Below are 24,808 nucleotides of genomic sequence, written 5' to 3'. Positions count from 1 at the left end.
GAGTCATGGGATTGTTCTTCTGTGACTCAAATTAACTCTGAGGTCAGTTTTCAAAGAGCAGTTCCATACATGTTTGAAGTTAACAGCAGCATTACTGGAATGTGTTTGACTCCCAAGTGGAGGATAACACTCAGCTGAACCTATGCTGGTAAATTTGTATGAACACATACATGCTCATATGCTAATGCACACAAGCAAGGGTAGAAAGAGGTGACTCTTTTTTTTACGCTCCTCTGCCCTCAAGGTGCTGACAATCTAGTTGGGGAGATTACCTATATATTTATGAAAAAATTTTTTAAAAACTACAAAAGAAATCTGGGCAGCCAGGTGGCATAGTGGATAGAGTACTGAGCCTGGAGTCAGGAAGACCTGAGTTCAAATCCAGCCTCATACACTTACTAGCTGTGTGACCCTGGGCAAGTCACTTAACCTGTTTGCCTCATTTTCCTCATCTATAAAATGAGCTGGAGAAGAAAATGGCAAACCACTCTAGTACTTCTGCCATGAAAACTTCAGATGAGATCATGAAGAGTTGAACACAATTTGAAACAACTGAACAACAACAAAAAAGGAGTGGAAACTGTGTGTATTTGGCCCCAAGAATGAATATGCCCAGAAGAGGTAAAATATCAATAGTAGAGATCGGTTGACCCTACTCACAGTTCACAGCACTACCCACTATCCTTGTGGCTTGAACCTAATGCCATTAGATCCTTCCTCAGATGCTTCTGAGCTGTGTGTGACTCTGGGCAAGTCACTGAACCTCTCTGATATTCATTTTCCTCATCTATTAAAAAAGGGATAATAATAGCATCTATGTCATAGGATTTTTTTTTTTGTGGAGATAATAGCTGATATTTTTACATTGCTCTAAAGCTCACAAAGTACTTCACATGCGTTATCTCCTTTGATCCCCACAACAACTCTGCAAGCTTGGTTGCTATCCCCATTCTACAGATGAGACAACTGAGGCAGAGAGAAGTGAAGTGTCTTGCCCAGGGTCACACAACTCATGAATGTGTGAGGCAAGATGTGAACACAGGTCTTCCCAACTTCAAATCCAATGTTCTATCTCCCTAGCAAATGAGATAATAGATGTAAAGTTCTTTGCAAACCTGAAGTGCAATATAAATGTCATCATCATCATCCTCATCCTCATCATTTGTTCAACCTGCTGAACAGCTGACAGTAGCCCCCAAATATCAGTCTACCTTTTTGATTCCATCCATTGATGAATTTTTCTTTTTTGAAGTTTCGATGTTCATAACAAGTTAGATTTGTGTCATTCTCCCGTCCCAGTTGACATTAGATTACATCGACAGGGCCAAGGAGACAAATAAAAGTAACTCTCACATTAAGTGCTCTTGCAGCTCACAAGGAAACCCCAGCACAACTGGGCAAGAGTTTGGAAGAACAACAGCTATAGTCATGGTGTGTGGGAGCTGATTTTATTTCAACATGTGGTAACAAATATATATATACATACACATGCAAATATAAAACAAACTTGGAGTTATCACGTCTTCAACATATTAGGGGGTCTTGATGGGCTGGCCCCCAAAGGAAAGAATGTAAGTGACCGAGGAAAGTTGTAAAGAAGAGAATTAGAACTGTCCGAAAGCAGAATGGAAGCAGTCCCCTGTCGTGGAAAATCTGTGTGTGTGTTGTCAAAGTTATCCCTGGTCAGGTCCAGTTTGGGCCAGATGGCTTTTGGGATCCTGCTGGAGATTACAGAATTCTGTAAAAACATGAATCGTAAAAGCATCTGTCACCAGGTGTTGTTTGTGCTCTGGTGAGGCTGCTGTTTAAGGCAGCAATACCGACTCTGACTTTTGGTGGTGTTTCTTTCCCTTCATTTGTTTAGAAGAAGCCACAAGTCCATAAGACATAACAAGCCTTAGCTTTATTGGGGAGTAGGGACAAAACTCCCATTTGTCTCAGAGAATACGTTTCCAGGGAGGTGGTGCTTTCTAACGGGAGAGATGAAGGTGGCTTAGTGGCTAGTTATTGGGAGGATAGCGATTTCTGGTCAAGTACTGTATTTGAGAAGAGAGATTCCCCATTCCTGACCCTGACTCATATCTAGGATTATCCTGAATATGGTTTTCCTCAGGCAGACAAGGCAGGTGCTTCTAGGAGGAAGGAAGTTACAAGGGGAGAGAACAGTAAGTATGTTGATTGGGACGTTTCAGGCTTCATGACTGGTGAGAGCTTTAGCTCAATTCCTACCAATTCATTAGCTTTTGATCAGCTCCAATATGAAGTGATGTGAGCCCTATAACTCAACCTGACAGCAGCCACTGGGATGGGCCCACAGTGCCCACCATCTAGGGCTGTGCTTCATAAGCAATTGCAAATTATTTTTAGGTGTGAGGAATAAAAGAAAGAAAATTAAACTGACTCCCCTTTCCTACCCCCCAGCCCCCTCCCCAGCACACTTTGCTATTTTTACTTCCGAAAGACTGGGATCTAATCCAGCTGTGGGGAAGAAAAAAAAAAGAAATAATGAAAGAAGTGGGAAGGGGGAGGGTGTTGGGGGAAGCAGGAATTATTTTACTTCCATTAAGAAAAAAAAAGTCAGAAGCCTGATGTTATCAAGGGAGCAAGTGGACATCTGATCCAGAACTTGCCAGCAGACATGCCTGCATTTCTCTGACGTGGCCTGATGGAAAGGTTTTGGAAAGATCAGCAAATCAGGCATGTACTGCAGAGGCCCAGGCTGGCAGGATTCCCCTTCCTGATAAACTCGTGGCTGGTCCTATAACAGTGCTCAAGACACCGAAGTTAGAACGGGAGAGAGGGAAAGGGGACTGGTTAACCTGGGAGCCTCCCTGCTAGGGGCCCAAGATGAGGACAGAAGGGAGATTTGTGGTCAAAGGCAAAAATCTCTGTCTAGGGAGTCAGAGGGAGACAACCTTGGGAGGAGCACTCTTTTCCCTTTAGTTTGGTGCCCAGGCTTAGGTTGGGATTATGTGCTCATTGGCACAAAACCTTCCCTGGGTGGTATTGGTCCTGAGTCAGAATAAACCGAACTGTGTGAGTGAGAACGAAAAAGCAGCCCCCAAAGAGCCAGGTTCATCTACGTTCTCTTGAATGAAGAGTTTCATGGCCTAGTTGGTAAAGCACTGCCTGAGAAATCAGACGACCAGGGTCCTAGTCTTGCTTCTGACATCTACGACCTTGGGCCAAAGTCACTTAACCTCCTTGAGCTCATCTGCGAGTAACCCTAGGCTTGTGGTCCGATGAGGCAGATTTAAAAGGCCCCCGAGGTCATAGTAATTCTGACCTTGAAAGTGTAGTTACTAAACACAGGTTGGACTGGATGGCCCACGAGTTCCCTTCGAGATCTCTGATCCTAAGAATGCTATTTCTCATCAAATCATTCCCCACCCCCAACCAGTCCCACATAAATGATCACAGGCTATATACATGCACATATTCTTACAAAGAAAGTGTAAGTGCCAAATGGAGTCTCTCATCTTCCCCTCTGACTTTAATGCCAAGATGGGCTCCTCCATTGATGGTTCAGGTCCTGAGCTATTTCCAGGGGTTTGCGGGGTAGGAGTAGATAACCTTGGAGGTATCTGACAACTGTGTGGTTCTTTGATTTTCATTGCCTTAAGGGGTGTCAATCAGGGATGGGAAAAAGGGATTGTGTAGGAAATTAACTGGCCAAAGCCTTAGATGAGCAGGGCTGGGTAATGCCCCACTCTCCGGGGTAGGGGGTGGTAGAAAAGGAATCTGCTTTTGGTTTTCTTATCTCCATTAATGCAACGAAGCATTTTGCATCCCATAATCTGATTGAAGATCCCAAATACCTCTAAGCAACCTGTGTAGCCATTTTTCCTTCTGTGTCCTTTGCAAGAGTGCTATAGTCTTCTCTGCGGCACTCTGGGGAAAACAGAAAGCCAATCCCCCTCCTTCCCCCATCCCTCCCTCCCTCCCTCTCTCCTCTCTTTTCCCTTACTGCATCTCACAGAAACTGAAGGTGCCCCCAGGGAATATCCAATCCAGCTGCCTTTAAAGGAGCCTCCTACTTCCAAAGAACACACTGGACTTTTTTTCCCCCCCTTCTTCTATTAGAATCCCAGAGGCCATCAGGAGGAAAAAAGAAGGGCTAAGCTAGTAAATGCTGTGGAGAGGAAACAGAACATAAAAGAATGAGGCACAGACATACACTGTGCTCTCTGAGTTTAGAGTTAGGTTGTCTGAGGAGACTGAAGGATTGAAACTAGGTCCTGAAAGATGCCTAGATAAGCAGATGAGGTACCAAGGGCATTCTAGGCAAGGTGAGCCTAACACAAGCCACTTGATCCTGCAAACTGTGTTTAGTATGGGGACAGCCACTTGCTAAGAGCTTTCCCTGTCTTGGGACTTGCAGATGCCTCTCAGATCCACTTGTCCAGACCTAACATCTTTCCTGACCTCGAGTCTCACATCTCCAACTGCCTTTCAGACATTTTGAACTCGATGTCCATGGACATCTTAAACTCAAATGGTCAAAATCAAGCTCATTATCCTCTCCCCGCTCCCACCTTCACCTTCCCCTCTTCCTAACTTCTCTATTATTGTCAATGGCATCACAATCTTCCTAGTCACCCAGGCTGGCACCCAGGTGCCATCTTTGACACCTCATGCTCTCTCACCTGCCATATGCAGGTCAAGCCTTGTTGTTTCCGCCTTTATGACTTCTTTCATATATATTCCCTTCTCTCCTCTGACACTATGGCCACCTTGGTGTAGGACTTTATCCTCCCATACCACAGCTTGCTGATTTTAATCCATCCTTCATGTCTCCCCCCATTCCAATCCATCCTCTACTCAACTGTCAAATTGATCTTCCTAAAATGAAAATCTGACCGTTCACTCCCCCTCTGCCCCACTCCATAAACTCCAGTGGCTCCCTGTTACCTCCAAGATCAAACATAAAATCTTCTATTTGGATTTCAAAGGCCTTCATAACCCAGACCCTTCCTACCTTTCTAATCTTCTGACACCTTACACCTCTCCAACTACTTTGCAATTTACTGACACCGTCCTTCTTGCAGTTCCTTGTACACAGTACTCCATTTCCTGACTCTGAGTATTTTCACTGTCTGTCTCCCATGCCTGGAGTTCTCTCTCTCCTCATTTCTGTCCCTTGGCTTCCTTCAGTTCTCAGCTAATGTGCCACCTTCTATAAGAAGCCTTCCTAGGCCTCCTTAATCTTAACACCTTCCCTCTGAGAGACCCACCCCTTCCCCAATTTATCCTGCATATATCTTGTTTGTATATAATTGTTCACTTGTTACCACCCACCCCACCCCCCATTAGACTGAGAGATCCTTGAGAGCAAGGACTGTCTTTTACCTTTCTTTGTATCCCCAGTTCTTAAAATAGTGCCTGGCAGATAGTAGGTGCTTAATTAATACTAGTTGACTGACTGATTTTCCTTTCACACTGTCAACTCATATCTGAAGTCCACTAACTGCTCTCTAGCTATATTTTGCCTGTTTTGTCTTTGTGAAGCCAATTTCTGTAACCAGAGTGAAAGACTTTGTATTTACCCCTCTTAAAATTCCTTATTAAATTCTGCTTCATTCTCTCAATTTGTTGTCTGTGAATTTGACAAGTAAGCCATCTATGTCTTTGTCCAAGTCACTAATAAAAATGATAATAATAATTATCAGAGTCAAGCACGGATCCCTGGGTTTCATTCCTGCCTTCCTGAGAAACTCTAGACAAACCATCATTTTACCGTCATGAGTTATATTAAGACTCTCTATAGGGACAATTACATTTGTTTATCTTCTTCATACTTCTAAGAGGTAAGAAAAAATGGGGATTAAAATCTAGAACTGGAAGAGGGGATCTAGCTGAACCCCTTCATGATACAAAGGAGAAAATGAGGTCTAGAGAAAGGAACAACTTTCACATGGTCACATGGGTAGCAGGTGGCAAAGATAGAAATCCGAATCAGACACCAAGTCTAATGCACTGTTGGCCATACCAGGTTGATTGGCAACCATCTGAGAAGGCAGTCATATAACAATAACAATAATAAATAATAATAATAATAATAATAATAATAATAATAATAGTCATTATTATTATTATTACAACAGGTAGCATTTATATAGTGTTTGCTGTGTGCCAGAAGTTGTGCCAAGAACTTTATAATTATTATCTCATTCAATCCTCACAACAACCCTGAGAAGTAGATGCTGTTATCTCCATTTTATAGATGGGGAAACTGAGGCACACAGAAGTTAAGCAACTTGCACAGGGTCACAAATCTAGTGTTTGAGGTCAAGTTTGAACTCAGGTCTTCCTGACTCCAGGCCTGGGACTCTAAGCACTCGGCCACCTAGCTGCTAACTCCTTTAGCAGTGTTGTCCATGAGGTGATAAGGCAGATGGAATACTGGACCTGGAATCAGGAAGATTTAAATTCAAATCCTACCTCAGACATTTATTAGCTATGCAACTCTAAGCAAGTCATCTAATCTCTCTCAGCCTCTGTGTCCTCATCTGTAAAATGGGATCAATAATGACATCTACCTCCCAGGGTTATTGTGAGGTTCAAATGGGATAACATGTAAAGTGTCTTACAAATGCTAGCTATAAATATTAGGGTTGCTGTTAATTACTCTCACTCATCTTATGGCTTGTTTTCTTTTCTGGGCATCTATATCTTTGGATCAAAGATCCCTGTCTTTGTCAGTTGGTTTTACTAGAGAAAAAGCTGTGTAGACTTTAGGGTTTGAAAGAATTTGTGTTAGTGAGTGAGGGAAGCGGCAATAGAGAAACATTGATGAGGGGGACAGGAACTCTCTTACTGGTAACGTTTGATCGGGTCTGTTTGCAGCACACCCATGGGAACACTCCGCTGTTATTCACAAAGGATGAAGTTGTGGCACTCTCCTGGACACATTGTAATTTAGTGTTTCTTTTCTGCCAGTGGGGTGGGGCACTGTATGTGGGAGTTTGATCTTAGAGTATCACTACACACGGGTGTTCTTCCTATCCTTGGAAGGCAGAGAAACGGTTGAGATTTGCATAGTCCTTTAATCCTCCAACGTGCTAACAGAGATGGATTACACAGTCTAAGTACCAGGTCTCTAACTCTTAAGCCTATGGAAAGTCCTGGTTCAGCTCCTTTCAGCGTCAGCAACAGCCGTCATCCTCCAAGGCTCATAAGCTGGGTGCAAAGCTGTTAGTTCACCTGTGGGCCAAGAAGGGTTCTTTTGCATGAGACCTTTGAGGAGGAATAGGGATTTACCCTAGTATCCAAATCCAGATTTCCTTGGGTACGGAGTGACCCGTTCTGCTCTGGAGCAGTGGCAGTGCATCTTACTACCTCTAGAGGGAGCTACTGAAATAGGACGTTACCCCCACTTCCCCCTCCCACCCCTGGACTTAACTACTTCATGTCAGAGGGGACCGTTAACAAAGATTGTCTTATGTACACTTAACTAAAAATATCTTTTTATTTTAAATTGCTCCCTTTGCCCCTAGGAAATTGCATTCAGTGCCTACAGTCCCCTGGGAATGGGTAATAATAGCTCAAATGTATATTGTGGATAAGGGCTAGACTTGGAGTCAGCAAGACTTGGGTTTGAAATCTGCCTCAGGTCACTTAAATCATCTCGGACAGGTCACAACTCCTTTCAACTGAAATTTCTTCATTGAAATTAAAATATTAACAACATCTATCATATAGGATTGCTGTGAGGATTAAACGAGTTTAAGTGTTCATATGCATATATATATGTTTGCATAGTTCTTTAATCCTCCAACGTGCTAACAGAGATGGATTACATAGTCTATCTGTTTGTGTGTGTATCTCTGTCTCCCTCTGTCTCTATGTCTCTGTAACTCTCTCTGTCTTTGTCTCTCTCTCTTTCTCCAAACCTTAAAATATTGTGTACGTATCAGCTATTAAACTCAGAGGCATTTATTAAGCCTTTTTTATCTACCAGATACTATGTAAACACCGGGGACATAAAGAAAGGCAAAAATAATTTTCACCTCAAAGAGCTAAGATTCTAATGGAGGAGACAAAGAATAAATAACTTGGGTACATAAAACATATACGCAGAGTCAGGTTCTGAGAAGAGAAAGCTCTAGTAGTATAGGAGAGCAGGCAGGGACTCTTGTAGAAGGTGGACTGTGAGCTGAGTCTGAAAATGAAACAAGGGAAATGGAGGGGCAGCGGAAAGGGGGCAGAACATTCCAGGCCTGGGACACAGCCAGAGCAGGGAAATAGAGTGCTGTGTGTGAGAAGAAGCAGGCAGGTCAATGTGGCTGGAACACAAGAGTTCATGGAATGGTACAAAATACAAGACTATTGGAAAGATGGGGCAGAGCCAGGGGTCCATATGAAGAGCTCTAAATACCAAACAGGATTTTTTATTTGAACTAGGCACTCCATCTCCCAGCTCCCGACATTTTCTCTGGTTGTCCCCCATGCCTGGAATCTCTTCTTTCTCTGCTCCTGACTGCTGACCTCCCAGACTTCCTTTAAGTCCCAACTAAAACTTTCCCTTCTACCTGAAGCCTGCCCTAACCCTTCTTAATTCCAGTGCCTTCCCTCTGTTCATTATTTTCTGTTTATCCTGTATATAGCTTACTTTGTTTATATCTGTTTGCACCTTCTCTCCCCATTAGATTGTAAGCTCCCTGAGGGCAAGGACTATCTTTTAGCCTCTTTATGTAACCTTGTCTCTTAGCACAGTGCCTGGCACATAGTAGATGGTTCATAAAATTGCTTGATGTTGAAATTCAGAAGCCCAGCTCAGAGAATGGCGATGGTATAGCCAGTAAACATTTAGGACTTTTCTCCCTTCTCTCCCTTCTTGCACGGACAGGAGTTCGTCTTGACCGAGTTCGTGGAGGCCGCCAGAAATACAAGCGAAGGCTTGACTCAGAAAGCAGCACTTACCTGAGCTTACAGATTCCTCCTCCAGCCAAAAAGCCCTGTAAGTACTAGCCGCATATGGCATCTCCCTTCCCCAGCATCCTTTTTGCTTCCCTGACCTGTACCCTGTGGCTTCCCCTGGAACTGATATTCTTTTCCATGGCACTACCTTGGGGAGTGATTGAATATTAATGACTCTTCTAGAGTGCTTGAAAATTTACAAAAGATATTTTGCTTCTTTAATCTGTAATCATTTTAGAGCTAGAAAGGGCTTTAAAGATCACCTAGTCCAACCTCAACTCCTGAGAGCTGAGATAGAGGCCAAATAATAGAATGCAACCGTACATTTGTATAGAACTTTATGGTTTCAAGGTACTTTAATTTACTTAATTTTATTTAATGTGCCTTATTTATCACAGTAGCAGTATAGCCACTGGTCTTAGCACCCATAAGATACTCCCTTGTTCTATAGGCTACTCCTCATGAACTCCCACTTACCTCATTTCTTACCTAGCCTTGATCACTGAATGGGTGTTGCCTCAGACAAACTGAGACCTGAGAAGGACCTTAGCTTAAAAAGGCCAAGGTCTCCCACTGCATCCAGGGCCATCTCCAGTCATCCTGATCTATATCTGGCCACTGGATCCAGATGGCTCTGGAGGATAAAGTGAGGCTGCTGACTTTGCACAGCCCTGCCTCACTTCAATCCAATTCACTCGCAAGTAATGACATCCCCTTCCTGATGTCATGGTCCTCTTCAAGAAGGATAGACAAACAACACAATATTGGATCCCGAGAAGCAGCAAGGGGCCATGCATGTCATCTCTGCCAAAAGTCACAATCTTTAGCCATGAGGGTCTTGCCCTCAGGTCTCTTTGTTAGAATGTCACATCTGCTCTTCATCCCTATGATGATTAGTAAAGATCTTTCTAGTAAAGGGGCAGCTTGGTGGTACAGTGGTTAGAGCACCCAACCTGGAGTCAGAAGACCTGAACTCAAATCTGGCTTCAGATACTTACTAGCTATGTTACCCTGGGTAAGTCACTCAACCTTGTTTGCCTTCATTTTCTCATCTGTAAAATGAGCTGGAGAAGAAAATTGTAAACCTCCTCAGTATCTTTGCCAAGAAAACCCTAAAAGGGGTCATGAAGAGTTGAACATGACTGAACAACTGAACAAAGAACTCTCTGGCTGATGCAGCTAAAAATATCACTTGACGTGTAAATACTGTCTATATTGAGCCTTGGAGAAAGGGGTCTACCTTGAAAAGTAGCTGATTCTGACTCTAGAATGCTCATCAGTGCACCCACAAGAGATGCTGAAATCCAAAGCACAGATGCCATATCCTTCTTGAAGAGGACCATGACATCAGGAAGGGGATGTCATTACTTGCAAGTGAATTGGATTGAAGTGAGGCAGGGCTGTGGTTGCTGAGGTGTTGCTAATGTCCAGGCTGAAGCTCTCAGGCTCCTCCTCCTCTGTCTGCCTCCTGCATGCCCCAGGCTCTCTTCCTCTTTCTTCCCAGTTGCTCACGTTTCCCTCTTTGGCCCTTGCAGTGACTAAGATAGTCTCCCATCTCTTGGTGGCTGAGCCAGAGAAGATCTATGCCATGCCTGACCCTACCATGCCCGAGAGTGATATCAAAGCCCTGACCACCCTCTGTGATCTGGCAGACAGGGAGCTTGTGGTCATCATTGGCTGGGCCAAGCACATTCCAGGTAAGTCACTTCCATGGGATGAATGTGGATGAGGGTTCCTTGGGCCAGAGTAGGAGAATGCTGATTAAAAAAAAACAACAACAAACCCTCAGATACCAATACACCAGGGTTGGTGCTCCTGTTCATGGGAGAGCCCAGGAGGGAATCGAAAAGGCTAATTTCAGGCCTTCATTCCTTTTAAAAATTGTAGAACAGATAGCGTGGGTGCCAAACCTGTATGACAGGACCATGGGTAAGTCCTTGTGTCTTTTTTCCCAATTTTGTTGGTGGAAAGAAGACGTTTAGAACACAAGTATCTTGTGAGTAAGGATCGTTTCATGGTTTGTTCTTTTGTCCCCAGTATTTGGTACAGAGTAGGCAATTAGTAAATATGTCTTGCTTGATGAAAGAGCAAATAATATTCATGAACAACAATAATACAAAGATTCCTCTTATAGAAGCATCGGAGCATAAGTTTAGATCTGGAAGGGATCTTTGTTGTTGTTCAGTTGTTTTCAATTGTGTTTGACTCTTTGCAACTCTATTGGGGTTTTCTCGGCAAAGATACTGGAGTGGTTTGCCATTTCCTTCTCCAGCTCCTTTTACAGATGAGGGAACTTGAGGCAAACAGAGTTAAGGGACTTGCCCAAGGTCATACGGCTAGTAAGTGTCTGAGGCTAGATTTGAACTTAGAAATGACTCCAGGCTAGGCACCTCTGTGCACTGCATCATTTGGCTCTTCATCAGATCCAATCCCCTCATTTTGCAAATGAGAAAGCTGAGGCCCTTGCATAGTATATAGAGGACCAGTCTTAGAGTCAGGGAGACCCAGGTTCAAGTCCTATCTCTGACATAAAATAGCTATGTGACATTAGGTAAGTCATTTAAACTCTTAGTGTTTAGGGCACCTTTTTTATATTAAATGGCCTATTTATATAGACCATTTTCTAAGAGTATGAGTTGTCAATCTGCATCTGTGGAGACAGTTTCCACACTGGGATTCTAGGAGTTCTCTACACAGATGAAGATATGGATGCAGCGCAAAACAAAACATAACAAAATATAATTAAATAATGTTAACAATGGTGACTCACATTTATACAATGTGATTGTTTAAAGGTTTTTATATAAAGGTATAGGAAGTATTTTTTCAAAACGACTCTGAGATTGTTGTAGGTAGGTAGTAGTATTATCATCCCCATTGTACAAAGGTTCATCAAGGTGAGGTGACCTACCTGCCCAAGGTGAGACAGTTAGCAGCACAGGCAGTAAAGATGCTATGAGTCTCGGAAGCGGTTGATGTACACAGAGAAATGATATCACCACCCGGGGTGGTGTTTTTAATTACCTTATATTCAGCAGAAAGAATTCAGAGAGCAGGTCCCTCAACCTCAGAGAGCCGAAAGTATAGGATTCTCCTAACCACTCTTTCCCAGCTGGGAACAGTGGAAAACTACAGATCAAGCAAGTCATAGACTTTCTTGCCATTCTGCTGGGAAGGGAAGGGCAGAGCAGCGTTTCCTTCCTCTGACTGCCCTGATTTCTAGATATCTGTACAGCCCATATTTAAAAGCCACAGAGAATCAGAGGGTGATGATTATTTGATTGTGGATCACGTATTGGGGGACAGGTCCCCCCTCCTGCCTCAGGTGGGCCATTTATTGCTAGCCTAGGGCTTGATTGGACAAGCTGGACAAACAGAACAGGACTGTGGGGGAGATAGGATCAGGGCAGGGAGGGTAGGGTATGGGACTGGGGACTCCCACTCTGAACCCAAATGTTTTCTGCCTTGATTCAGCAAGAGCTGATGAGCAGGTGCTTGTCTTCTTACTTTACTGGGGCTCTGTGACTCTCTGAGAGTTTTAGGTTCCATGGTTTTTAACATTACAGTGAGACCATGTGGCCCCTATGCAAAGGGCCCAGCCCCCTTCAGTCATCCCTGCCAGGAGCAGTCAGTGTGACTTGATTTGATATATCTCTAGCCATATGCATATTCTTCCATGTTGACCTTCGTACAGCCTCTGTGTACTAAAACTTCAGTAACTTTAGTTATGGCCCTGATAAAAACACAGTGTCAAGGGCTTTTATTTTAAAAATGTGTTTACCAAAGTTGGAGACTACTGTGCCACCCACTTGCATACTTCAGACTCAGTGAAAAATTAAAAAAAAAAGGGTCTAATAAACTCTGACCTGCGTGTTATTAGCTGGAATTTCTTTGGCATGCTAAGTTTTGTGAAGCACTTTTCATACATTATCCTTTCTGATGCTCACAACAGTCTCCTGAGGTAGAAGCTATTATAATGCCAATTTTGCAGATGAGGAAACTGAATCTCAGAGAAGTTAAGTGACTTACACAGCTAGTAAATGACTTAGGTGAGATTCAAACAGACCTTCCTGATTCCACATTCAAGGCTTAATCTACTAGGTTATGCTGTATTTTTCTGGAACCATAGGCGTTGTCATGTGTGAGAAAGAAAATTCATTCTCTTGTCACCAAAATCTTATGAATTAGACCAATAATCTAAGTTGTTAACTTTTAAAACTTTATGTGGATTGTAGAAATAGCCAACATTTTTCCTATAATGTATCTTCTTTCTGTCATGCTTTAACCATCCTCAGAGGGTATGTGGGTTGGTTAGTGGGGCTGGTTATAATCTTATGGAGATGAGACCTAAATTCTGGAGTTGAGAAAGGATGATGGTGACAGGTAGGAATGGTTGCTAGTTAGCTCAGCAGACTGATTGTTTGGGATTTCATATTTCACGTTTTCTTCATTCTTTGGATTTTGGGAGCTGCAATGGCCAACTTCAGAAAGCCTTTCTAAGCCTTACAAACTCCAGGACTTCCCCTTTCCCCAGGGCACTCCCCTTTTAGGGCAGAAAGCCATCCATGTTATTCCAACTCAGCATGCGTGTGTTTGCAGGTGGTTAATGCCGGGTGTACCCTCTCCTAAGGAGCTCAGCCCAGTGAGGATTATATACTCTGCTTTTCGAAGCTGCCTGTTGCTGGTTCAGCACCAGTGGTGGGGTTAGGCTGCTGCTAAAGATACCTCAGCCTGGATTGCTCCACTAACCCAGCTAAGGGATCCAGTACAATCTCCCGGCTTGCACATTGAGCCTGAAGCTCATGGGTGGTCAGCATGGGGGAAGGGTGATAGGACTGTGTATTGATGACTGCTGGGCGCCCCTTGGTGTCACTACTCTGTCACCACCTTTCTCTCTCTGTCCTGAGCTCCTTGCTGAAGGCCATTGCAGCCCGCCCTACTGCTGCTATGGTCTACCTCAGAGCAATGGTCTCCCCTCACTGTCCTTGTTCCCTAGGGGAATTCTTGAAACTATTTACTGCTGTGGATCTGGGTTTGAATTCTGTCGCTGCTCCTTACCAACCATGTAGCTTTCAGTTGGAATCACTGATCTGGGGCTGGGATACCCAGGGCTTCAGACTGGTTTGATTCAAAGTAGAATCTTTGCTATAACACCTGAACCCCCTTAGGTTAACCTATGTAACTTATGGCTTGGCCTTCCGGGGGAAGGTCTTGATCTGTCCTGGTCTATCACTTATTACATGTCACTTCTATGAAGTGGAGACCATAATATTGCACACAGTTGTTTCACAGGGTTGCTGTGAGGATCAAATTAAATGATAATCTAGGTGTAAAACACTTTGGAAACCATGGTTTAGGGACTGGACCTGTGATATCAGGGGTATAGGGAACTCCCAGGTAAAGAAACTCCCTGTAAGCAGATCTGCGTGGTTCTGCTGCTGATAGTTTTAGAAAGCTTTCTAGAGCACTGAGTCAAGTAACTTGCCTAGGGTTACAGAGCCAGGATGTGTCAGAGGCGGGACTTGAACCCAGGTTGTAGGCTGGCTCTCTAGCCACTAAACTATACTGCCTCTCATAAGTGATATAAAAAGTGGCTATAACAGTAATTATTCATAGAGAAGCTCTATGACCCAGGGCAAGTCACTTAATCTCTCAATATTCTAGGTAGCTTTCTAGGAATGTAAGTTGCAGAAAAGAAGAAGATATAATAATAACATCTAACATTTATATAGTGCTTACTCTGTCCTACTTTATGATTATTATATCATTTGATCATTGCAACAACCCTGGAAAAGAGGTACTATTATTATCCCCCTTTTACAGATGAAGAAACTGAGGCAAACAGAGGTTAAGTGACTTGCCCAAGGCCACACAGCTAGGAGGTATCAGAGGCTGGATTTGAAGTCAGGTCTTTCCGACTCCACTCTATCCACTGCTACTCTGCCTCCCTATAGTAAAGTAAAACAAAACTGAATCCAGCTGATCTTTAGCTGTCATAATGAAAGATTGTCCTCTCCCCCTCCCCTGAATTATGTTGCACTTGAGAAAACTAAGTGGCACAGTGGATATATTATAAATCTTAAAGAGCTCTTTAAATCTTAGCTGTTATTATTGTTATGAATTAATAATAATAATTATTGTATCAACTAGAAAAAATTAAAACAACCCCCCCCCCCAATATTAACTTGCCTCTTGTTCTAAATATGTTTGTATGCTGAGTTCTCAGAGATTTAATTTAGGGCAGCTGCAAAGGGGAAGGGAATGACCATTGATATAGAGCTTACTATATGCTAGACACTGTCCTAAGCACTTTTTAAAATATCATCTCATTTGATTGTCATAACAACCTGTGAAGTAGATGCTATTATTATCCCTATTTAGCAACCGAGAAAATTGAGGCAGGCAGAAGTTAAGTGACTTGCCCAGGTCACACCATGTATAAGTGCCTGAGGAGGACATAGAGGATGTTGGACCTAGAATCAGTTTTAAACTGGGTTTAAACCCCCAAGTGAGATAATGTAGGTAAAGTACTTGGCAAACTTTAAAGTATTTTATGTCTGTTATCATTATTATTAAGAGTATAGATAAAATTAATTAGTGTAAACTCAGACCATTACAGGTAAATCCTATCTTAATAGTAGCACTGTGTAAAGTGCTAAATGTTTTCATCTTTTATTTCTGAGAGGTATTATAGCATACTGATTATAGAATCAGCCTCCAATCCTGGAAGGCTGGGTTCAAGTTCCGTCTCTCACACACACACACACACACACACACACACACACACACACACACACACACACGCGCGCGCGCGCGCATGCACACTGACTATGTAATCCTGGGCAAATTATTTAATCTCTCAGTGGTCAGGTAATTCTTTGAGAGCAGGAAATTCTCACCAGAAAGTCTTAATGCTAATCACAGATCCAGTCCAAAACTGTTTTTGTTTTTCTAATTGTTATCTTCAGTTTTCTTCTACCCACTACTGAACGATCCTATGTTTTATCTTCTCCAACTTGAGGGTGAGATCCTTGAGAACAGGAATTGGTGTTTTTCTATTTGTATATCCAGTTCTTAGCACAATGCTTGGCACAGAATAAGCATTTAATAAATGCTTTTAAAAATTCATTCATTCATTTACCTCCTTTCATTTCTGAATATGTCCTCCCCTTCCCTACCTGGGGAATTATTCCTTGTAACAGAGATTTTAAAAAGAAAGAGGAGGGGAAAAAAGCAATTCAGCAAAACCAATCAATACATCACCCCTGTCAGATACTGTTCAGTGTCCCAAAAAGTCTCAATGAGGTTTTAAGCTTTAACCCTGTAGGTGACTCCCCACACCCATGGTGTTCCATCTTTGAAAAGATGAGAAGGTGGTATCTTTCTTTAACCCTTTCTGGAGACAAGCTTACCCCCAATATTTTTGAATGAATTGACTTAACCCAGTTAGGATCAATGACAAAATCCAGCTGAACATGACTGTCCATCAGTCCCTGAGGAAGCAATACAGAAAGTGCTCTGTGTAGGAGTGGGCCCATTGGCAGCCCTATTTTGTTTGTTCTCCCTCCCTGACCATGGCTTACCAACCTCTTTTGAATCCTTGTTTCCTTTGAGATTTTCAGTAAATCTTCTCATGCCCTTTATTCAATTTGAAAGGAAGTGAATTTGAGTTTGAGGGTTGTATTTTTGTTGAGATGTGTGATATATTGTATGTATGTGAATATGGAACCAAGAATCTCCACTCAGTTCATGAAGTTGGCAAAATCTTGATTTTGTTCATTTATCTCAATAAAAGCTCAGTGGAACTAAAAAAACATAAGAAATACATAAAATAGTTACAAAAGAAATGTATAAAATACATAAGAAATAAAATAATTTTAATAGGATAATATAAATATTTAACAAATATTCATACTCCCAACTTAGCAACCTTGTCATACCCCTGGAGTGCATGCTGGGATTCCTCAATTTGAGAGATCCTTTCCTAGACAGAGAACAGAACCCCGTAGGTTGTTCAGGGAGAGATCATGCAGGAAGGGCCTTTGTAACCTAATCCATCAACAAATATTAAACTCTGAACATGTGCAAGGCTCTATGTCAGTTGCAGTGGGGAGATGGGGGGAACCATACATGGCATCCGATCAGCTCTTGAGGGGTCTTAGAGTCTAGTCTGGGAACAACCCCCCCCCCCAACACACACACATAAACACAAATATACACACACATGAAAAGACGACTAATGAGGCAAGATATGATTTATTGCCAAATGAGTGATATGCAGGCAAGAAATATTAGAGAGTTCCAGAGAGTGAAAGGTCTCTATGAACTAGGCTAAATCAGGAGGATTTCATGGAGAGAGAGGGGAGAGACATTTCAATAGATAAGATATTGACCAACAAAGAGGACAAAGAGGGAAGAGGGGTCCAAGTGAAAACACAGTGAACAAAGGTGGGTTCAGGGGACAATGAAGAGACCATGTCTGAAGTGAAAGGGGTAGCAAATTCTCAGTTACCATTCCCCTCCTGCTCCCCCAATTTCTAAAGACACAGGACCACATTCACAAGCATAAGTTGCAAAGTCTGACACCAAGAAATAAGCCAAACATTAGACTGAATGAAATCCTGCCCGTTCAGGAGGGACAGCCCCTTAGAGACAGACCCTACATAAATTAACAGTATCATTACACTTAATTAAGGGCCAGATCTACCCCTAAACATGTGTTTTTGCATTGTATTTTTTTTTTTTTGCTCAGGCAAAATATCTGAGTCCTTAAAGGGCCTGTGGCCCAGCTTTCTTTCTAGGTGAGGGAGAGAAGATTAAATGGAGAGCCCATGCCTACAACCAAGAATGGGAATTACTTGATTAATTGCATTCAACAAACATTATTAGCTCAATATCCTCCCCAGGCAGTTTGGAGGCCTTCCCTTTCCAGTGAGGTCTCCCCTTCTCTCTTGTCACTCCCTGTGCTGCCCCACCTCCCCACCACTCCAGCATCTATCACTCCTGCTATTTGCATGAGGCCTGGGAGGGGCCACCTGGAGGGGCCTCCTTGCTGACAAGGGAGGCTCTGGGAAATTCTCCTCCCAGGGCAGCCACCGTCTCTCTCTCCCAGGAAGACAAGAGCGCCAGCGGATGATGAAATATGGGGAGCCGAGTGACAGCAGCTGTGTCTGGAGTGGCCTCAGATCCTATAATTACATCTCCCTTTATTACCTCTGCTAATGGCCCTCCAGGACGACAGAAACGATAATAAATTAACAGATTATGAACTCTACTTGCCACAAATTATGTGTTTTTTTTTAAATTCTGGGAGCTCATACTGCCAAAGCACTGAGAGAGGGAGAAAAAGAGCTTGAATGTTACTACTTCAGCCAGTGCCGATAAAGCAACTTTTCTGGGACTTATATGGGTCTGGAAAGGAAGGACAATGAGCAGAGCTTTCTACCTGTCTCCTAGGCTGGAGCACGCCTGGGGATGGCCTACATTTCAAGAGCCAATTCCATCCCAGGGATGGGAGGAATGGGTGAATTGATGAACCCCTGTCCTAAGCTAGATGTGCTTCCTTGGGGAAGAGACTGCTCAACAAGCAGGGGAATTCTGAAACTCCCTTAGGAAAAGGGACCAGCCATGAGTGCAACTCAGACCTTAAATTCAACAAGCTTTTATTAGAAGAGACCTTATTGTGGTTGAAAGTATGATCAATGGGGCAGCTAGGTGGTGCGGTGGATAGAGCATCGGCCCTCAAGTCAAGAGGACCTGAGTTCAAACATAGCCTCAGATACTTATTATCTCTGTGACCCTGGGAAAGTCACTTAATGTTGACTGCTTCTAAGAAAAGAAAGAAAGAAAATATGATCAAAGATTTTAGAACCAAAAGTGACCTAAGTGTCCCCTCAGGGCCATTGAATTGAGGGCCCTCATGTTACAGGTGAGGAAATTAAATATTAGCTTATATTTATATAGCATTATAAGCTTTACATATATCAGAGCAGCAGTGTCAAAATCATTTAGAAAGGGATCCCAGGCTCACTAATAATGACTTAGAAAATCACAAGTTAACATTATCTGTGTCGTAGTGTATTTTTATTTATTTTGTTAAATACTTCCCAATTATATTTTATCTAACCTGATTTGGTCTGCATGCAGGAGTGTTATAGTGTCTGCATGTCTGACACCTCTGTATTACAGGTAAGTGCTATTATTATCATCTACCCCATTTTTTACAAATAAGGAAACTGCCAAAGGTCATATAGCTAAGATGTATCTGAGGCAGGATTTGAACTCAGGTTCATTGTAACTCCAAGTGCAGATTTCTACGTACTGTGCTAGCTGCACAGAGTTTAAGCCTAGATAATTCAAGTCATACAGCTAGTCAATTCCTGAGGCTGGTTTTGAACCAGGTCTTCCTGGCTCTAAGTCCAGTACCACTTCCACCATGATGCAGGGCCTCTAGTAAGTAGAACTGGCAATCAAAAGAGCCAAATTCTGGTTCTAATTCCATCACTGTGTGACCTCAGACAAGTCACTTAAGTGAACCTTGATTTTCTATTTTTTAAAAAGGTGAATAATACTATCTGCCCTGCCTATCTCACAGGTTTGTTTCAAACATTAATGAAATAATGCACGTGAAAGCAATTTATAAACCCTAAGCTGTGTGACCCTAAGCAAGTCTTTTAACCCTGCTGAGCCTAATCTATGAAATGAGGATAATCATAGCAGCCACCTCACTCGCTTCCTATTGTCAGGATCAAATGAGGAAATATATGCAAAGTGCTTTGAAAATCTTCTAAATTCTCTATTGAAATTTGTATCACCAGAGCCTAGTCTCCTGGCACACAGTAGGTACTTGATAAATGCTTATTGATTGATTGATGTAGACTATTATTATCCTCTAAAAAATTAAATGAATTACAAAAACTATTCTTAATTATTAAAACATGAGCACTGTGAGAGCAGGGACTGCCTTTTGCCTTTTGTTGTATCCTCAGTGCTTGGCATGCTGCCTGGCATATTGTAGGTCCTTAACAAAAACCTGTTGATTGCCTGGCACTTAATTATAAATAGTAGGTGCTTAATAAATGCTTATTGACTGACTGCTTTGTTAATGTCCACTATTATTATTATCCCACAAAACAATAATCAAATAAAAGCTACCTTACTATTTTCATTATTAAGGAATAATTATTGTTATTATTATTAAGAACTTGGTAGACTTGTTCAATCTTAGAGCTAGAAGGACCTTCAAATCACTTGTTGAACTCCTACCTGAAGCATGAATCCATTAAATAGAATCTCTAAACCCAAGTCATCTAGCCTCTGAATACCTCTGGTAATGGGTGAGCTCACTACCTACCTCCAGAGGATAATAATAACAGTAATATCTTATATGTAGCACTTTAAGGTTTGCAAAGTAATTAGATATCACAAATAGATATCATAAATATTTAATTTCTGATAGACATCACAAACATCTAATTTCTAAAAGATATCATAAATATTTAATTTCTGATAGATATCACAAATATCTAATTTCTATTCAATATCACAAATAATATCTCATTATATCTTCATAACTACCATGCCAGCCTTTCAAAAATTTGAAAACAACAACCATGTTTCCTCCCCAAAGTTTTCTTACCTCTAACATGGCTCCAATTCCTTCAGCTCATCTTGCTCACAGAATGTGATTCTGAATAACCTCACCATCTTGGTCATCCTTCTTTGGATACACTCCAGCTAATGACTTCAATTCAGTAAACATGGAGTGCCTACTATGTGTATAGGAAACACTGAGCTAAGCACTGGATGAGATACCAGCCCTGGATAAGTCATGTTCCTATCCTGCTCTCATGGTATATAATATACAAATAATGATAATGTGAAATTATATGTTGAGTACTAAAGAGCTGCATACAAAGTATTATTTTAAGTATCAAGAGAAAAAGGGCGTTACTAACTGAAGGTTTCCTAGAAGAGGTGGCATTTGAATTTGACCCTAAAGGATGGATTTAATATCTAGAAGACGTGGAAGGGCATTCTTGATATAAAAAATAGCATGCATAAAGGCATGTAAGAAGGAAAGTGCTAGTTGCATATGGTGAACAGTATGCCATCCAGTTTAACTGGAACATGGGGTATGTGAAGAGAAGCAAGCTAGAAAGGCAAAACTATGACGCTTTGTGGAACTGACTGCCAGGCAAACGAGTCTGAGTATTACTCAATAAGCAATAAAAAACTGAAGGGTTTTGAGCAAAGGAGTGATGTGACTAGATCTGTGTTTAAAAAGATTGCTCTGGCAATGGTATGATGGATAAGTTAGATGGGAAAGAGCTAAGAAGCAGTGAAACTTGTTATTGTTGTTCATCCTTCATTCTCAAAGTGAACCATTGACATCAGGAGGATTATGCAAGTGAATTGATTTAAGTGAGCCAGAGCTCATGCAAAGTCATCAGTCTCACTCTCTCCTCCAGAGTCACTGGAGTCCAGTGGCAAGACATAGGTCAGGACGACTGGCAATGGCCAGAGACTTGTTATATAGCTATTACAAAAGCCCAGGTGGGTGGCAATGAGGGCCTGTAAGTGGCAGTGGAGTGAAGGACAATGATGTGGGTATTGGGGAAGTAGAATTGATTTGTTGTTCAATTGTTTCAGTCATGTCCAACTCTTTGTGACCCCATTTGGGGTTTTCTTGGCAAAGATACTGGAATGGTTTGCCATTTTCTTCTCCAGCTCAAACTTGAAGAAATTGAGGCAAATAGGGTTAAGTGACTTGCCCAGGGTCACACAGCTAGGAAGTGTCTGAGTCTGGTTTTGAACTCATGAAGATGAGTCTTCCTGACTCCAGGCCTGGCAGTCTATCCATTGTGCCACCCTAGTTGCCTTAGAATTGACTACACGTGTTAAAATTAGATACAAGTGAGGAAAGAGAAGAGCCAAAGATAAACAAGATCTTGAATGTGGTTGCCTTGGTTAGTAGCAGTGCTACCAGCAGGAATAATGAAATAATCATAACTAGCATTTATATAATGCTTTGAAGTTCACAAAGCACTTTATATCTGTATATTAGCTTACAACAACCCTATGAATAGGAAGAAGCTAACTTAAGAGGTAAGTGACTTACCTAGGGTCACCTGGCCAGTAAAGTATCTAAGGCAGGATTCAACCCCAGATCTTCCTGAAGTCAGGTCCATCACTCTATTCACTACACCAACAAGTGGAATAGGTTTAGAGGGAAAGGGAAAAAGCTGAAGCCCAGCTTGTTGAGGTTGAAGGGCTGATGAGTCCTTCAGGCACTTCTCAGTATCCCTCTTAAAATGTGACACCCAGAAATGAATATAATCAAGGAGAACTGCCCCCTTTCTTTCTGACATGATTCTTTATTCCAAGCAGCCTATGTGAAGGCTTTGAGTTTATTGTCTCTCTCATCTTGCAAGTGTTGATTTTTTTTAAAAAAGCCAAGTGCATAACTTTACATTTTTCCCTATTAAATTTCACTTTATTAGCTATAGCCATGATTCTAGCCAGTCATGATCTTTTCTGAATTCTGATTGTGTCATCCAAGATGTAGGCTGGCCCTCCCAGCCAGGTGTTTAATAAGCATCCTTGGCTTTGTCTAAGTCATTGATAAAATGTTTGACAGAACATGGCCAGTGGCAGAATCCCGTATTACTGAACTGGAGAGCTCCCTCCTGGCTGGAAATCAGTACTCTTTTGACTCAACCAGCTCTAAAACCACCCAAGTTTACCAGGATTTAATGAGAGACTGCCAAATGTGTTGCTCAAGTCCAGACACACTAAGTCTATGGTATTTCCCTGATCTGGTCTTGACTTTCATCTTGCCGCTTGTACTCCAATGACTCTGGAGTTGACAGTGAGGCTGATGACTTTGTGTGGCTCTGCCTCGCTTAAATCCAATTCATGCACGAGTCAAGACATCACCCTTGTGATGTGATTGGTCCTTTTCAAGGAGGAAGGATGAACATTTCCTGGATCTGGCAAACGTGTCAAAAGAGGAAATGAGGTTAGCATGACTTGACTTGTTCCTAGCGAACTGCTCCTGGCTCATGGTGACCCTTGCTTCCCTTTCTAAGTTCTCACAAACATTGCCTTTGTTCATCTTTCTGAGAATTTTGCTGGGGATCCATGTCTCTGGTCTATAATTTGTGGATTCTGCCTTTTCCCTACCTTCAAAAGTAAAGGTCCCATTTCCCCATATCCATCTCAGTGGCACCTTGTTGGCTATGATTCCTTAAAGATCAACAACAGTGGTTCAGAAATTACAACTATTAGAGTTTTTAAAAAAATTATTGATCTTTTGTCTTGATGTTGTAAACATTTACAGATTACTCCCACTTTTTGAGAGGTCTCAACAAAATAAAGCAGTTAAGTTAAATTGATATTACTTTGATCCCACCTGAAAGTGTATGCACGTTTTACATAGTATTACTATACTATATTACTATAGTAGCCCCCTTCTCTATTTTAAAAAATTTACAGAAATCTATTTTCTTTCCTTCCCACTTTCTACCCCATTGGAAAAAGGAAAGGAAAACATTTCTTGTAACAGATATGTGTATTCAAGCAAAACAAATTTCCTTAATTGCTGCATACATATATTTGTATTTGAGGCATCTGGGTGGCCCAGTGGATAGAGCACTAGGCCTGGAGTCAGGAAGACTTGAGTTGAAATCTGGCTTCAGACACTTGCTAGCTATATGACTCTGGGCAAGACACTCAACCTCTATTTGCCTTAATCCACTGGAGAATGAAATGGCAAACCACTCCGATATCATTTGCCAAGGAAACCACGTGAAGTGCATTGGCGTGCTGTAGTCCGTGGGGTCACAAAGAGTCTGACATGACTGAACAGCATTAATAGCATCTATGTAGAAATATATGTGTGTGTGTGTGTGTGTGTGTGTGTGTGTGTGTGCATTTTTAAATATATACGTATACACACATGCCTCATTCTACACTCAAAATCCATTGCTTCTCTGCTATTGATAGATTCGTCATGGATTATTTAGAATCGTGAATGGTCGTTGCCTTGATCTTAGTTCTAACAGCTTTCAAAGTTGTTTGTTTTTACAGTTTTCTCCAAGCTCTCAGCATTAGAGTATCTTTGCCTGTCTTCCCACTTATTTTCTCCTTTGATGGTCAATTCCACTGTTGTACACGCCATTCCAGTTATTGTCGATAGTAACTAAGTTGGCAGTTATATCTGGGTACTTTTCTCCATCACTCATTTGATGATTTTGATCATTTTAGCAAATCTCCATTCAAAAGTATTCTTCCTAGTTCTCAATAGATGGCCAAGAGATCAGCAGAACCTGATATTGACCTACAAAGTCTGATCTTCAGAGTCAAATACTACTCTCTAATAGTATGTCCTCAAATCCTCTTTTCTATTCTAAAATCTTCACTGTCAGTTTAAAGTAGTGAAGAGAGGGGAACCCTCTCTTTGACCCCCCATTTGAAGGGTCAAGCTCCCAGAGATGACAGGAGTGGATGGGATCAAGGGCACAAGTGATGGAATTAGAATTAGCAAGGAGAAGGGCTGCATCTTCCCCTGAGACACATTATACTTAGTCCTATAGGTGAGGACAATTAAATTCAGAAAGAGAATGTTGTAAACATTTACAGATTACTCCCACTTTTTGAGAGGTCTCAACAAAATAAAGCAGTTAAGTTAAATTGATATTACTTTGATCCCACCTGAAAGTGTATGCACGTTTTACATAGTATTACTATACTATATTACTATAGTAGCCCCCTTCTCTATTTTAAAAAATTTACAGAAATCTATTTTCTTTCCTTCCCACTTTCTACCCCATTGGAAAAAGGAAAGGAAAACATTTCTTGTAACAGATATGCGTATTCAAGCAAAACA

General features: G+C 41.8%; 1 protein-coding gene across 2 annotated transcripts in view; it reads left to right on the top strand.

Annotated features, from left to right (window-relative positions):
• ESRRB (estrogen related receptor beta) overlaps nt 1-24,808 on the top strand; it is a 238,126-nt gene that overhangs the window by 197,831 nt on the left and 15,487 nt on the right. The window contains exons 1-3 of one of the 2 annotated variants that reach the window (XM_078150641.1): nt 8,266-8,310; nt 8,849-8,959; nt 10,455-10,616. In XM_078150641.1, the coding sequence (XP_078006767.1) occupies nt 8,280-8,310; nt 8,849-8,959; nt 10,455-10,616 (304 nt within the window). In that variant the 5' untranslated portion in view covers nt 8,266-8,279. Of the gene's footprint in view, nt 1-8,265; nt 8,311-8,848; nt 8,960-10,454; nt 10,617-24,808 lie in introns of those variants that run through there. The other variant, XM_020986520.1, reaches the window with a different exon arrangement.

This window comes from Phascolarctos cinereus, unplaced genomic scaffold (genome assembly GCF_003287225.1).
Source record: "Phascolarctos cinereus isolate Bilbo 61053 unplaced genomic scaffold, phaCin_HiC Scaffold_3;HRSCAF=262, whole genome shotgun sequence".
NCBI classification, from domain to species: Eukaryota; Metazoa; Chordata; class Mammalia; order Diprotodontia; family Phascolarctidae; genus Phascolarctos; species Phascolarctos cinereus.
Note: the sequence above shows the minus strand (reverse complement) of the source record. Positions and strands in the feature narration are given on the sequence as shown.